This window comes from Danio rerio, chromosome 10 (assembly GCF_052040795.2).
Source record: "Danio rerio strain M-AB ecotype USA chromosome 10, GRCz13ab, whole genome shotgun sequence".
Lineage (NCBI taxonomy): Eukaryota > Metazoa > Chordata > Actinopteri > Cypriniformes > Danionidae > Danio > Danio rerio.
The window spans coordinates 11,772,838-11,789,617 of NC_141030.1; the positions used below are offsets into that span (position 1 = coordinate 11,772,838).

Genomic DNA, 16,780 nt, shown 5'->3' on the forward strand with positions numbered 1-16,780 from the left:
AATCGCCAACTTATCCAGCATATGTTTTACGCAGCAGATGCTCTTTAGCCGCAACCCAACACTGGGAAACACCCACACACTCTTGCAGTCACACCCATACACCACGACCAATTCACCCACAGAACGTATTTGGACTGTGGGGGAAACTGGAGCACCCGGAAAAAACCCACGCCAACACGGAGAGAACATGTAAACTCCACACAAAAAATGTCAACTGACCCAGCCAAGGCTCGAACCAGCAACCTACTTGCTGTAAGGCTATTGTGCTGTCAACTGTGCCCCCGTGACACCTTTATATTATATTATATTATATTATATTATATTATATTATATTATATTATATTATATTATATTATATTATATTATATTATATTATATTATATTATATTACATATGTGTGGCTATAGTGTATGAGTCTGAACGAGTGTGTATAGATGTTTGCCAGTACTGGGTTGCAGCTGGCAGGGCATCAGCTGTGTAAAACATATGCTTGATAATTTGGCAGTTCATTCCGCTGTGGCAACTCCTGATGAATGAAGGGACTAAGCCGAAAAAAAATTAATGAATTAATGAATTATATTATAGAGTTACTGCAGGGAAGAGTGAAGGAGGCAGATCTTTATTGATCCTTACTATATATAAAATCTCATCAGGAGGCTGTTGAGCTCAGAGTAATAATAAAATATCTGAAACTAAAAACATGAAGATGTCTGAGAAAGATTTCTTAGAGGTTCAGTTACTAAAGGTTCAGTTTTTATGTTGTCTTTAGAATATTAACTAGGTGTAATTTATTTTATCAATTATTAATTCATCATTATTCAATTAATATTACTACTAAAATTATGTCTAAACCCCCCAATGGGTGTGTTGCACCTATTTGTATTGATGAATTTTAGACATTTACAATTAAAATTAATTAAATAAAATTTTGACAAACAAATTGATATAATAAATTAATTTATGTTCACATTTATGTTCACATTAATAATAATAATAAATAAAATGTTGCACACACACACACACACACACACATTTGATGCACAAGATTTGATTAACAAGAATTATTTATTAAAATCCCCAGTTAAATTGTATTTTATTAACACCTACCCCATTCCTAAACTCAATCATCAAAGTGATGGTAAAACACCACGTATTACCCATATTATTCATTAAATTACCCATTAAACTGTATTTTATTAACATCTACCCCTATCTAACCCTAAACCCAACCAATAAAGTTATGTGAAACAGTAATTATACCAAGTATTACTCATAATATTTATTAAATTACCAATTAAATTGTATTTTATTAATGTCAACACCTACCTAACCCTAAATACAAACATCAAAGTAATGTAAAAACAATAATTATATCAAGCATTATTCATAATATTTATCAAATTACCCATTGAACTGTATTTTATTAATGCCTATCCCCCCTAACCCTAAACTCAATCAATAAAGTTATGTAAAACAGTAATTATACCATTATAATGTAAAAAACAGTCATTATACCAAGTATTACTCATAATATTTATTAAATTACCCATTGAATTGTATTTTATTAATGCCCATCTCACAGTTATGTAAAATATTAATTAGTGTCACAAAAATGATGCTATCCGCAGCTGTATCCCACATAGACTTTACCGCCCTCTAGTGTGTTGTTCAGTTGTCGTCGGTTCTCTGTGTTGTGTGGCGCCCTCTGCTGGCCCGCAGGTTTCGCTGTTTAAGTGCGGAGGAAAATGGCGTCCGGCGTGAGGCAGGAGCTCGCACAGCTGATGAACTCTAGTGGCTCTCATAAAGATCTAGCTGGGAAGTATGTGGTTTCAAGTCATTTGCTAATATCGTTACTGTATGTCTTTTGCATTTGGGTGTTATTGTGTGATTTTCTATATAAAGGTCTGTGATACTGCAAATGATATGACTACAGGCTAACATTAGCTAGCGTGTGTAATACTGAGGATCTACCTGTCAACATGCCTACATCAATAACAATCATAAAAGTTATAAATAGTAAAAGCTATTAGAATCATTAGCATATTTGTATGCAAATGTCTTTGTGAATTGACTAATATAATTTGAAAACGATAGGAGGAGTACGTTAATGCAAATACAGTTAGCCTACATAATTTAAGACCCCATTAAATCAAATCGTTTGGTTCAGTAATTTTGGTTTGAGGTATTGTATATCCAAACGTAGTCCTAAAAGTTGACAATATAGTTGTCATTTGACAATGACATTTGAAAAAAAAACGTTTGTTTTTTAAAACCAAAATACTGATGACTCATCTTGCATTTAGGGGCGTGTCTACGTTTTTGTCCAATCAAATTTTATAGGATGAACAAGCCTTACCCTCAGCATTATTAAAATGTGTGTCTGAATATGTAGACTTTTATATTAGGCGAAAAGAAAAAGTTGAATAGACAGTAATAGTTCATTGTATTTAAAAAAAAACAGTAGGGAAGAGCAGGAATAAAAGAAACGTGGGACAAAAGTAACAAAGTGATTTTCTCGAAGCCCTGAAAACATTTGATTTACAGGCTATAACAACACATTTAGCAGCATGCAACCCTTAATGAAACTGCTAAATATACAATTTTGGGGCCGTTTCCTGCAATGAGCTCCAAATTTCTGTTTGAAAGTGCAAAATGTAAATTATTGTAGTGGTTTGTTGTATTTCTCTTTTCATGCATCACCGTAATGATCAATCTGCAGGTTCTTTAGTGCAATAACAATTCCTTGATTTTGAAATGTCTGAGTTTTGCAGTTTAAAAGGTAAATTAGGTTTACTGTAGGGATGAAAGTAACACTGTTATTTATGTCCCTCTGCACTTTTTCACTTCCATATTAGTTTTCAGTGTTTTGACTCTTGACTGTTTTATAAGATTAATGCAGATTAATAATAAAATATTCAAAAATTTAAAGAAAATATAAACATTTTGCATTGTTTGATTGCTTTTGAAACATTTTATGGAAGTAAAATTAAAAATTAAGGTGCAGTTTAATATTTTTTTGCAAAAATAAAGGACAAAATATGCCTGCAGTTAACATTAACAAGGTCAAAGTCAGATACAGTGGTGGAATGAGTACTGAAAAATCAAAAGTACATATTTTTAAAATTACTTGGTAAATTACAATTTCTGAGAAAAGTTACTCACAGTAATTTGAGTATTGGTGATTTGTTACTTTACACCACTGGTCAGATATATTTAAAATAAACACGATTAAGCCGGTAAATCTAGCAAATATTGTTGTGTTACTTTTGACTCACCTGTGAGTTTTTTTTCGTTCCTGTCAAAAGTAGCTGTGCAACTTTTGTGTAAAGTGACGTTATATTGGTGTTGTTCTACATTATACAAAATAACACCTGATTTTGATTGATCACTCTTATGAGTTGGTAACCTCAGCAAAATATATATTTCCGCTAAAAACATTATCTTTTTAGAGTTAGGTTTATATGCAAAATGTTACTTTCATCCCCGCTGTCCCCTATGCAAAAAGGACCAGAATAACATGCTTTGTATGCTGAGATTCTGAGGTGGGTGTCGAATCAAAACTTTTCTGTCTCACTAGGCCACAGGAGAGGATTTGTGAATAGTAGTGGAGCGGCACAAGTCACACAGCCCATATGAAATTGATCATGACTATATTATAGTAAAAGTGTATTAAGCATTTTTTTGGTACACTGATGATTAGCATTTGTATAAACAAGACTTAACCACAAATAAACACCAGGAATATATTTAAATTGGTGTCAAAATCCATAGTTGATTTGTGGTTACTGTGGTTTGCTTAAATAATGATGATTTACATATATTCTGAAGATGAAGTTCAAGTTTAGGTCATATGACCGTGGCAACATTGTGAATGGGGATGTAGAACTGTTGATTGACAGCCACTAAGAATTCAGCTTAACAAGCATTTAAAGCTGCATTTGATATATTTATCACTTTATACAGTACAATATAAATCCAGTCATCATTATCATCCAGTAATGTCAACACAAGTATAGTATAATTTTTGTAGCTATAATCTTTGTCCTCCCTGTTTTCACAGATATCGTCAAATATTAGAAAAGGCTCTACAGTTTACTGATGCAGAACAACTTGAAGCACTGAAAGCATTTGTTGAAGCGAGTAAGTATACTAGTATTCAAGTACTAATATTCTGATTATAAACATTCACTTGCCTCTTTACTAATTACACCTTGCTGTTACTGGTTAGACCTATTTTGATTTCAGAACTGCTCGTTCTCATGGCTTAGAATAGTTTTAGCAAGGATCTCATATTATTTCTCAGAATTTTTGGTCCATATTTACAGGACTGTATCACACAGATGATGCTGACTTGCTGCCTGCATGTTCATTATGTGAATCTCTGTTGAGATTTGAAGGTTTTGTTTAATTTACAATAAATGGACTGAAATGCTGAAAACGGAGATGTGGCTATCAACAATCGATCTCTGACTGGTCTTCTACTCTACTGCGTATCATTCCCTATTATATGCCTAATACGCAACTGGTGTACAACAAGAATTAATGCTGGCTAAATATGTGCATGCCCAGTGATTTTGAACTGTCACGCTCTGACACCCAGTAAAAACATCAGTATGGGTGAGGGGGGTTTTCTCTCTAAAAAAAGCCTTAAAGTCACTTTAATCGCTTTTCTTCTTTATTCTGACGCTTTGTTTGAACTTCAGCAGATCATCTTTATTAAATCTACATGAGTGATGTACTGCCATATGATTGGCTGATTAAATTTCTGCAAAAGCAAGCAGATGAACAGGTGCTCATAACAAAAGGGCCATTGAGTGAATATTGAAGAAAATCAGTTATAAATGAGAACGTTTAGTTTGTGTGGCTCTTTTATGGCGTTTTAGTCTCTACAATGGCTTATTTCATAATTTCCCTTGTCTCTTGAATAGTGGTCAATGAGAATGTCAGCCTGGTCATATCCAGACAGCTTCTGACAGACTTCTGCGCGCACCTTCCAAATCTTCCAGACGACATAGCGAAAGTTGTGTGTCACTTCACCCTGGAGAAGATCCAGCCCAGAGTCATCTCTTTTGAAGAACAGGTGGGTTTCAGCCCTCTACAATGCAAACAAATTACTCACATGTGGAACCAAATTTGATGCTTCTGCAACTAAATAATTAAATAATGGCTATTTTTGCCACTGGGGGGAAAACTGTCTGATTTATTCTCCTCAGCCATTGAAACCTAGAATAAATTCACTGCAGGTAGATTGTCCTACGGTGGCTGAAAGACCTCAAAGATGATGAAAGTTAAGAAAACACATACAAATAGAAGAACACATACAAACTGCGAAAACATCTTCATTGGTTTGACAATACACATGATGCAAATAGTGCCAATCACAATAGAAATGTGTCTGGGATCCCAAAAAGTTATGATCCCAGATTTCTGACAACACCTGTGACTAGTCAGGATGTACTCGTCACTATTTTATTTCCATTGTGATTGGTACTATTTGCAGCATGTTTCTGTATTTGCACGTGTTGTAATAATTTGCATGCACATGTTTTGTTTATGAGGATGTTTTCTTATGGCCCGTTTCCACTGAGGGATATGCTAAGGGACACCTTTATCAGGCTTGCGTTTCCACTGCCAAAAGGGTACCAATGGTACCTTTTTGGTATGTGTGGTGTACGACAGAAAGTTACAGTCGACGTCTCACACTCTTTCAGGTGGCATCCATCAGACAGCATTTAGCCACAATCTATGAGAAGCAGGAGGACTGGAGGAACGCTGCGCAGGTTCTTGTGGGGATCCCACTGGAGACGGGTCAAAAGTAAGCTTGCTTTTCTCTTGGATTAAACCAATGCAGCCAACATGTCGCCCAGTACTGCTGGTCGTGAGTTTGGATTTTCTAATCATGTTTTTCTGCTTCTGCAGACAGTATAATGTGGACTACAAATTAGACACTTACCTGAAAATTGCTCGTCTGTATTTGGAGGATGACGACCCGGTTCAGGCCGAGGCCTACATCAACCGAGCGTCTTTATTGCAGAATGAATCCACCAATGAACAGTTGCAGATTCACTACAAGGTGATCTTTCAGCTCTGTCTTTTTATAATATGCTATGTATACTGTACTGCCGGGCAGTAGTTCCAAAATAGACATTTCTGATTTTGGTGTGACTTTTTTGTGAAACAATTTATTTGAGCAGTTGCTTTTCTGAGTTCTGTTCAAATTTTTTATGTGCGTTATACAGTATTTATTGTGATAAGTCTTATTACCATTTACAGTTATAAATAATTCTTTATTTTTTTGCATCCTTTCAACATATAATATACAACTTCATGTATTTTTAATGTGTTTTTATTTAATAAAAATATGTAAATATGAATGTAGTAATACAAATATAAGTTTGTTCATATTTATGACTGGATGTAGTTTTGGGGTTTTACAAATACACAAAGAAAACGGTCAATTTGTTTCATTTTTGCCATTGCATTCTGTGTTTATATACAGTTGAAGTCAGAATTATTAGCCCCCCTGTTTATTTTTTCCCCAATTTCTGTTTTAACAGAGAAGATTTTTATTTCAAAACATTTCTAAACATAATAGTTTTAATAACTAATTTCTAATAACTGATTTATTTTATCTTTGCCATGATGACAGTAAATAATATTTTGCTAGATATTTTTCAAGCTTAAAGTGACATTTAAAGGCTTAACTAGGTTAATTAGGTTAACTAGGCAAGTAAGGGGTAATTAGGCAAGTTATTGTATAATGATGGTTTGTTCTGTAGACTATGTAAAATATATAGCTTAAAGGGACTAATAATTTGTCCTTAAAATTGTTAAAAAAATTAAAAACTGCTTTTATTTTAGCCAAAATAAAACAAATAAGAATTTCAATAGAAGAAAAAATGCATACTGTGAAAATGTCCTTGCTGTTCTTTTGTTAAATGCCCATTAAGTTTCAGTATAATTATTAATTTCATGGGTTATTTTGTATTTGTATGCTTAGGTTAATGTTTTGTGAAACATTTTAGGGCCACCCGTGTACACCCATGAATTTAACATTTTTATTAACTTTCAGTTGTTTCTGTCAGATGTTTTTGTAAAGTTAAAATAAACTTTAAGCATAAAATGTTCTTGTGAATCATAATTGTTTTCGTAAAAGATTTCAGAGAATAATTTTAGACAATGCATTTTTAATGAATTAGGCCCACTGTATCCAAATATGCAAATAGTGTAATATGTTGCCTACTTTACCCTTGTTGTAAAACCGTAAATATATATTTCATCATGTTTTGCAGGTCTGCTACGCCAGAGTTCTGGATTATCGAAGGAAATTCATCGAAGCAGCTCAACGCTACAATGAGCTCTCATACAAATCCATCGTGCATGAAACTGAGCGTCTAGAGGCTCTAAAACATGCACTTCACTGCACTATACTGGCCTCTGCAGGTACAGCACTATACAGGATACAGCAGCTGCTGGTGTGATTTCAATCTTTTCTAAATTGTCTAAAATCATTTAGTACTTGTATGTAGGCCACAATTTTATAATAACAATTAGCCACATTTAGTTTCTTGCATGCATTTTATCTCTTGAACTGTGAATGGAGATGTTTCGCAAATGTAGTGTAAACACCAGTATAAACGAGGATCATTTTCAGAAAAGAAAAAAAAAAAAACACTGTGTTAAATCAAGTGACTAGTAAAAACCAGCGTAAAGAATCTGTTTGGATTGCCTAATTAGTTTTTAGAGCCAGTAGACCCAAAAAAAAAAAAACCTTCAACACTATTTGCTCAACTCAAATTTCACACAAAACAAGATATTCTGACATTTATAGTAGGAACAGAAAAAACAAAACTATAAAAGTCAATGGCAGTTGTTTCCAACATTCTTCCCTTGTGTTCAACAGAAGAAAGAATCTCAAACAGGTTTGAAGGATGATTAAATGATGACGGATTGTTCAGTTTTGAGTGAAACTATTAATGTGTTCTTAAGGTCAGCAGCGCTCTCGTATGTTGGCTACTCTCTTCAAGGATGAACGATGTCAGCAGCTCGCCGCCTATGGCATCCTAGAGAAAATGTACCTGGATCGAATCATCCGAGGAAACCAACTGCAAGAGTTTGCTGCCATGCTGATGCCACATCAGAAAGCCACCACAGCCGATGGTATTAGATATTACTCCTTAGCCATGGTGTAACTTGGAAGTGGGGGCACACAAAATGGAGGAACAGGTTTTCGATTTAAATGTCATTTCCAGCATTTACATACATATAGAAACTGTGTTGATGCATAATACATGAGAAAATTAGGTTAAGCTAATTTTGTTAAACTAAAAATAAATAAAATATATGGACTATTTGTGCTTGATCACTATTTTGTAATATTAATTGCATATACAGTTGAAGTCAGAATTATTAGCCCCCCTTTGAATTTTTTTTTTCTTTTTTAAATATTTCCCAAATGATGTTTAACAGAGCAAGAAAAATGTCTGATAATATATATATTTTTTTTTTCTGGAGAAAGTCTTATTTGTTTTATTTAATCTAGAATAAAAGCAGTTTTAATTTTTTTTAAACCTATTTTAAGGACAAAATTATTAGCCCCTTTAAGTAATTTTTTTGACTGTCTACAGAGCAAACCACTGTTATACAATAAATTGCCTAATTACTTTAACCTGCCTAGTTTAATTAACCTAGTTAAGCCTTTAAATGTCACTGTCAGCTGTATAGAAGTGTCTTAAAAATATCTAGTCAAATATTATTTACTGTCATCATGGCAAAGATAAAATAAATCAGTTATTAGAAATTAGTTATTAAAAATATTATGTTTACAAATGTGTTGAAAAAAAAATCTGCTCTCTGATAAACAGAAATTGGGGAAAAAATATACAGGGGAGCGAATAATTCAGGAGGGCTAATAATTATGACTTCAACTGTAGGTAGCAGCAACATTAATATGTAGACGAATTATGTGAAAATGTTAAGATATTTCCATTTCTAATGCTAACATTCTGTGCAGCACAAATTCCTAAACATCAGGCTGACATTAACAGGTGTAGACATTCTGTCTGACGGAAAATGTGATTGTCCTGACCTGAACTAATCTACCGAATCAACTAACTTGTCTTTCTTTTTTTCATCCATGTCAACATTAAAGTAATCTGTTGCTGATGGCCGTTACATTGCTGTCATCGCTGACTGAAACGATTGTTTCAACCACAACGCCTGCTCATTAGAACTTTCACAGACTTATTTTTTTAGCATAGACGCAAAGTTCTCGATGTCCTACTCACGGTTCTTTAGTGTTTATTTCTAAATGATTTGTTAGGAAATACAATGTCTAATATGTTTTTTATCCTTACAGGTTCAAGTATTCTAGACCGAGCCGTTATTGAGCACAACCTGCTGTCTGCAAGCAAACTGTACAATAATATCACGTTTGAAGAGCTTGGAGCACTTTTGGAGATTCCTCCTGCAAAGGTACAGTGCATTTACTATTACTTCTGTTATCGTTTTATATTTTACTTTGCCATTCAAAAGTGTTGGCATTTTCTGTGACTGAACCCACTTTTGCGCAACAATGTTGTATGAAAGAGATAGTTAAGCAAAAAATGAAAAGTTTGTGTTCATTTCTTAACTCTTCATTTTGAGTTTTTTTGAGGTTTACAAAAAAATACGATATCTTGAAGAATGCTGGTAACTGGCATGCAACTTTTTTCCCTACTATGGAAAAAAGTAGGGAAAGTAGTGGGTGCTGCACACAACATTCTTCAAAATATCTTCTTTTGTGTTTAACAGAAGACATAAACTCAAACAGGTTTAAAACCACGAGGGAGAGAAAAAATGAGACTTTAATTTAATGCAATTAAAATGTGTGTGTGGAATGCACATAGAAAGGTAATTAGGAATTGTCATTACAATTTTACTGTGATTATATGTAATTTATTTCTCTGATAACAAAGACACATTTTTAGTATCATCAATCCAGTCTTCACTCTTCAGGACCACAAGATATTTCAGAAATTAATCTAATTAAATGTCACTTATTAAACATTTATAATTATTATTATTGTTTTTATAATTTACGACTAACAACGTTTGCATGGGTGTCCTAAAGTAAATGTAACATCAGTGTTTACAAGCTGTTTTATTGACATCTGTCAGCTTTTGAGAAATCTGATTGCTGGTTGAGAATCACATTAGCCAATATAAATATATATATTAACAAATCTTCTGATGTCCTTTAGGTGTATTCATTGTTATAACTAGTAGCAGAACATACTACTGATGATAAAAAAAAAAAAAAAAAAAAATATATATATATATATATATATATATATATATATATATATATATATATATATATATATATACAAATAACTAGATCTGTGTTGCTGATTAAACTGATGCAGCTTCAATCATAATCTGTCACAAAGCATATTAAGCATAAAATTTAATTTATTCTTATAATTTTATGAAAAAAATCTATATTGGCAACAGTCTGACTCCAGCAGAATGTCTTTCCAGTCAGAGGCCTGAATACTTTTAATTGAAAATTTATTTTTAGACACTTAATAAAATGTATTTTTAGACACCTTAAACCACTATTAAAATGGTTTATCAAATTATTAAAACAATTAATTTGTTTCCGAAAGATATATACTTTTTTAAAATATGAAATGAAAAATATAGTATAAATATAATCTAAATGTTTATATAGACATTTTAAGGTTGTTAAATGTTTCTAGCACATTGAAAAAAAAAAAAAAAAAAAAACGCTTCAGATTTTACCTTGATATCTCTTTTTTTACAGGCAGAAAAGATAGCATCACAAATGATCACCGAGGGCCGCATGAACGGATTCATTGACCAGATTGATGGCATTGTGCATTTTGAAAGTAAGTTTGGATTTTATCTAAAGATTAGGGATGTAACGCTTCATTGAACTCATTGAAATTATATAACAAAACTAAACTGAATCTTTAAAACAAACCCCAAATCAAATAAGTAGCTTACACAAATAAAAGAGTTCTCTTTATTCAAACTAAGTAAGGCCAGGTTTTTTTCTTTTTTCAAAGTCAAATTTACTTTTCAGTCCATTTCCAGATGCATTTTCAAACTTTTTCAGCACTGGCAGTTGTAGTAAATTACATATTTGCATACATATACCGTACATACTTCACACTACATTATAGCAGTGCTTCCCACAGGTTTGAAATGTACTTGCGGTGGTAGCTGGTTTGAAACACACTTTTTAACCACAGCACATAAATGTTCAACTACTTGTGAAAACCACAAAAAAATGTGTTTTTATTGTTTTTGTTATAAGTTCGGGTAGCTTTATTGGCATCAGATTTAGATATGTAGGCTGTAAAATATGTAATATATTAACATAATTTAATAAAATACAGAGTAAATGAGAAATAAATTACAGAAGAAATAATAAAAATAGACAATATCTCTAAAAATTATAATAATTACGAAAGTTATAAAAAGTGTAGATTATTTAAATAAAGCAAACTGATTGAATTGTGTACAAATATTTTGTGTCAGATGTCATTTAGTTCTCTCTGAGTACATAGTAAAGGTCAAAGAATGTATTTTAATGTTTCTCCCGCTCTGTGCATGTCCAAGCAAAGCGAAGCCAAGTGAAAGTAAATAAAAAAGTAATGCAAAAAACACTTACAATTGACAACAACTTTAGAAAGTGTAAGCAAAAGCTGAATCCTGGACATTTTAGGTCAAGATCAAGGTAAAATTTATTGTCTCCCTTAGAAGAAATTTGTTTTAGAAAAAAAGGTTCTGTTGTACATAGACACTAACAAGAGAACATATAACATAGATACACATTAGAAATCTAATCCTCAAATACCTCCTAATATAAATATGATTCCATAAAATCAATAATTAAAATAATTAAATAAAAATAAAATTCAATGTGCCTCCACTGCTCTCTGTTATGCCAACCAATCCAGTTATGTTAATCTTTGACTATCGTACTCTCTCATTGATCAATTTAAATGAAAAAGGAACAAAAGAATGTTTATATCTATTATACTTGCATAACAGGACCCTGTATCATCAGCTCATACTCCAAAGACAGCACATGTGAAGAATCACATGAAGTCTTGTTGGCTTGTTGGATTGTGCTCAACTCAGAGATGTCTTTTTGTGAACCGATTGTCTTAATTCCCATAATTTTTTCTGCCACTCTCATTGGGTTATTTACTTGGGTTTTCATTTTCACTGTCAGATTTCCAAACCAAACAATAATTCCTTATCTTATAGACTCTATTGTTGCTTTATAAAAAGTTAGCATTATGCTGCAACTCTCTCTGAATTATCTTAGTCTACGTAAAAAGTGTAATCGCTGATGAATTCTTGCCCAAAGTCTTGACACCTGAGAGTGCCAGTTGAGCTCATTCAATATTCACCTCTAAATATTTAAAAGAATCAACCTGGTTTTGTCTATCATAAACCGCAACAGAGCTCCTATCGCTCATTGAGCAGGGGTCTAGATGACCTTACTTAACCTTTCTTAACGTTAATTTCCAAATAGTGGTCATTACACCAGCTGACAAACCATTCTACAGCTGCTCCATATTCCATGATGCTGGCATCTTTTGTGCAAAGGTGGAATAGTACAGTCATTAAAAAAATATAAGAATATATTGATTTGCCTGCTGACTAACACAGTCATTTGTATAAAGGGTGAACAAAAATGGTGAATTTACACACCCTTGTGGTGCCTCTGTACTTCTTGTTGCTATGTCAGAGAACCCTGAATTAAATTTCTCTTGTTGTCCTGTCTGTTATAAAAGAATAAAACCATTTGGAGATTTAAAAACCTTGGTTGGATGCATTTTTAACTCTCAAAAATGCGCATCTCTGTGGGTCTGCAGAGCATGTGAGACTGTCTGTGGGAGTGTTTATAGTTCTCTCGTGTGCACAGAACCAGCAGTACAAAACGTGTAAACGAGAAGATTTTCCCCTGGTCAATCTTGCAGATGTAAAAAAGTGTAAAGTGTAAAGATGATAATAATGTTAAAAAAAATGTCACCAAGTATAGCCGTTAATATCCCTGGTCGGCCTGGTCAGCATTCTGTGTAGTATTCTTTAGTACTATAGTATACTATTCTAAGGAAAACAAATATGGCATGTTTGCCCCAAGACCAACATTAAAATACTGTCATTTACTCACATTTTATTTTCATTTTATGCAGAAGCAAAAATATTTATTTATTTAAATAGTTGCATAGCACTACCTATGTAGTAACAAATTTTTATGAAAGCAACACAATTACATTTTCAAGCTGTTTCAAGCACTTTATCCAAAATCTAAGCACTTTTAAAACCTTGAAATCACTAGATCAAGATCAAAATACAAGCATTTTCAAGGATTTCCAGTAAGAATCATGTTGAATGGATTTTCAAATGGTTTGTTTTTCATTGTTGTAACCCTATTGAACATGATGGATAAAAACTGAATAAATATGAGCATTACAACATACGACCCTCTTGTTTCCATCAGCACGAGAGCCGTTGCCCACCTGGGACAAGCAGATTCAGTCGCTGTGCTTCCAGGTCAACAACCTCTTAGAGAAGATCAGTCAGACCGCACCAGAGTGGACAGCACAGGCCATCGAGGCCCAGATGTCCCAATAAACCTTATTCATGCTCTTTTTGTCTACAAACTTCAATTCTTTGCTTTCTCTGCTCTCATTGGTCAAAACTGAAACGACTCTGAATTGAATTTAAGCCAGCACATATTGATGTTCTGTTGAAGGGATAGTTTAGCCAAAAATTTAAATTTTGTCATCATTTATTCATTCTCCAAACCTCTTAGAGTTTTTGTCTTGTGTTGAACACAAAGGAAGATATTTTGAACAATGTTGGGAAAAAAAACAGGAACTTGCATAGCTGTTTTGTTTTTACTATAAATGTGAATGATTGCTTTTTCCAACATTCTTCAGAATATGTTGTTTTGTGAGAGGGAAAAAGAGCAAAAAAGCATAAATAGAACTACTTGAATGTGAATAAATGATGAGAAAATGTTCGCTTTTGGATTAATTATTTCTTTTAAGTTTTACTTTTTTGTTTGTGAATTTAATATTTTCATAGTTATGGTCTTTGAGTATTAGATGCTGAATAAACATCTGGAAAAAAGTCTTAGTTTCTAAATTTTGTTTTATTATATTTTGGGTTTTACAACCCTGTGTCTCATCCATCACCCTTTGCATCATTCATTCGTTTTTAAAGTTAGACATCAACCTCCTTAGTATTACACTATTTATTATCAACATGAACATTATATTTTAATTTAAACCAACCAAAAATATAAAGTTAGGCCATAAATATTTGGACATCAACATAATTCTAATATTTTTAACTCTATGCACCAGCACAATGGAATTGAAATGAAACAAACAGGATTAAAGTGCTTTAACTGCAGACTGTCAGCTTTAATTTGAGGGTATTTATATCCAAATCAGGAGAATGGTGTAGGAATAACAACAGTTTGCAAATCTGCCTCCCACTTGTTAAGAGGCCAAAAGTAATTGGACAACTGGCTTATAAGCAGAAAATCAGCAGATAAAAGGTTCAGAGTTCATTTCAAGTTTGCTATTTGCATTTGGAGTTTGTTACTGTTAATTCTCAGGATGAGATCCAAACAGCTGTCACTATTAGTCAAGCAAGCCATCATTAGGCTGAAAAAACAAAACAAACCCATCAGAGAAATAGCAAAAACATCAGGCGTGGCCAAAACAACTATTTGGAACATTCTTAAAAAGGAAGAACGCACCAGTGAGCTTAGCAATACCAAAAGACCTAGAACACCATGGAAACAACTGTGGTGGATGACTAAAGAATTCTTTCCCTAGTGAAGAAAACACCCTTCACAAGATCAAGAACTCTCTCTAGGAGGTAGGTGTATGTGTCAGAGTCAACAATCAAGAGAAGACTACACGAGTGAATACAGAGGGTTCACCACAAGATGTAAACCGCTGAGCCTCAAAACCAGGAAGGCCAATTTATACTGTAGTTCTAAAAAAGCCTCCACATGGCTGGAACAACATCCTTTGGACAGTTGAAACAAGATCAGCTTGTACCAGAGTAATGGGAAGTAAAGAGTATGGAGAAGGAAAGGAACTGCTCATGATCCTAAGCAGTAAAGCATGATGGTAGTAGTGGCATGTAGTGGCCATGTATGGCTTTTAATGGAACTGGTTCTCTTGTGTTTATTGATGATGTGACTGCTGACAAAAGCAGCAGTATGAATTCTGAAGTGTTTCAGGGAATATTTTCTGCTCATATTAAAGGGTATCTATAATGAAAAATCAACTTTTCAAGCTGTTTGGACGGACGTGTGTAGGTACAGTGAATAGACCGTCATATTGGGGTAATGTAAACACACAGTCCTTTTTTTTTTACAATTTAACAACATAAAAATGGTGGACCAATTGGATCGGTTTTCAGAGCGACCGCAACTTGACGTAGGAGTGCAGTGCCCCCACCCACCAATATTGATTGACAGGCGCATCACCATATCCTTAGTTTGTTGTTTCACGTCCGCCATTTTCCGCATGTAAGTCAAAGCGGTATCTCTAAAGGAACATTCTTGCTTATTTTTAGATGTAAGGCTCATTGGGCTCAACACAAGATCAATATTCTCCACAATATCACTCTAATCTGAATTATTGTTTGTACCTTTAGGTAGGTTTGCAAACGTGTACTTTTCATTGCGTCTACCTTCAACTTCAGCCATTTGCATTTCGCGCAATTACAGAAGCTTCCTGTGATCTTAACTAGATGCAGCTGGAAAAGTGCAATCGCGTTGCCTCGTGCACGTCTCTCTAATGAAATTCAAATAAAATAATGAACTTACCTGCAGGTCGCATACCAGAAGCGCCGAGCGTCGCGCCATGCAGCACCATGCATTTTAGAATTCTAAACGAAGGTTTCTAACAGGGTACACACAACGGCGCTTCAAGTCGTCGGCGGTTCGCCGCGGACAGCCATCGACTTCAAGCGCTGTTGTGAGTACCCTGATCGAAACCTATGTTCTAAAATGCGTGACGCGACTTCATGTTTCTGCGTCTCGGTGTACAAGCTTGGCACTTGAAACTAGTACACTGTTGGCTGTAAAACTATACAAAGACACAAATGATTTTGTACTCTCTGCTTGGTCTGTGTCCGAGTCGTACATGTACGGCTGAATGCTGATCCTCTCACTCATGTAGCTTAGCTTTTTTTTTGCCTGCCTGTCTGTTGCAAACACAGAGCGTGGAAGCTCTTGTCTCTGCCCCTTTGTTACGTTGGACGGGAAGCTAAAACTAATTTTCATGCGAAGCAACACACCCCTAAAACAGCGAGCTTTGTACGCGCCCCCCAAATGACACAAATTTTAACACATTGTAATAAAAACATCTGAACTGTGTGTTGTACTGAACCTAAACTGGCACACTCAGAAGAACCATAATATTAATAGAGTTATTTTAAGGTAAAGAAGTGAAATGTTATGCAATGGCCAAGTCAATCACCTGATCTAAATCTGATTGAGCTTACAGTTGAGGACAGTTGCAGAGGTCTGGCAGAGCACCAACAGGAAAAAAAAAAAAAAAAACTCAGCATCCAGTGATGTCTATGCATTCCAGACTTCAAGCTGTAATTAACTGCAAAGGATTTGCAACCAAGTATTATGATTATCATAGTATTATGACTATGATTATGATTATCAAATTATACCAATTACTTTTGGCCCCTTAACAAGTTGGATGCACATATG

At 34.0% G+C, this 16,780-nt stretch overlaps 1 protein-coding gene across 4 annotated transcripts; it reads left to right on the forward strand.

Moving 5' to 3' along the window:
• Positions 1 to 1,677: 1,677 nt before the first annotated feature.
• Positions 1,678 to 14,050, forward strand: cops4 (COP9 constitutive photomorphogenic homolog subunit 4 (Arabidopsis)). Of its 4 annotated transcripts, none has more exons than NM_205556.1 (10): positions 1,678 to 1,819; positions 4,061 to 4,140; positions 4,929 to 5,080; positions 5,712 to 5,815; positions 5,920 to 6,073; positions 7,293 to 7,443; positions 7,990 to 8,160; positions 9,359 to 9,474; positions 10,808 to 10,892; positions 13,526 to 13,674. In NM_205556.1, exons 1-10 carry the CDS (start codon positions 1,746 to 1,748, stop codon positions 13,657 to 13,659), a joined length of 1,221 nt encoding a protein of 406 aa, NP_991119.1. In that variant the 5' UTR covers positions 1,678 to 1,745; the 3' UTR covers positions 13,660 to 13,674. The 4 variants fall into 4 exon arrangements, 3 of the variants coding, with proteins under 3 accessions (NP_991119.1, XP_087124990.1, XP_087124989.1); XR_015500242.1 differs by having other exon boundaries at positions 1,732 to 1,819; positions 7,990 to 8,372; positions 8,907 to 9,474; positions 13,526 to 14,050; XM_087268864.1 differs by having other exon boundaries at positions 1,732 to 3,787; positions 4,031 to 4,140; positions 13,526 to 14,050.
• The last annotated feature ends 2,730 nt before the right edge of the window (positions 14,051 to 16,780 follow it).

Excerpts from the sequence above, each read along its gene's own strand:
- cops4 (XM_087268863.1), top strand. The coding sequence starts at position 1,746 with ATGGCGTCCGGCGTGAGGCAGGAGCTCGCACAGCTGATGAACTCTAGT. Across the intron at positions 5,081-5,711 it reads TCATCTCTTTTGAAGAACAG|GTGGCATCCATCAGACAGCA; the intron begins GTGGGTTTCAGC and ends ACACTCTTTCAG. Across the intron at positions 9,475-10,807 it reads TGGAGATTCCTCCTGCAAAG|GCAGAAAAGATAGCATCACA; the intron begins GTACAGTGCATT and ends CTTTTTTTACAG.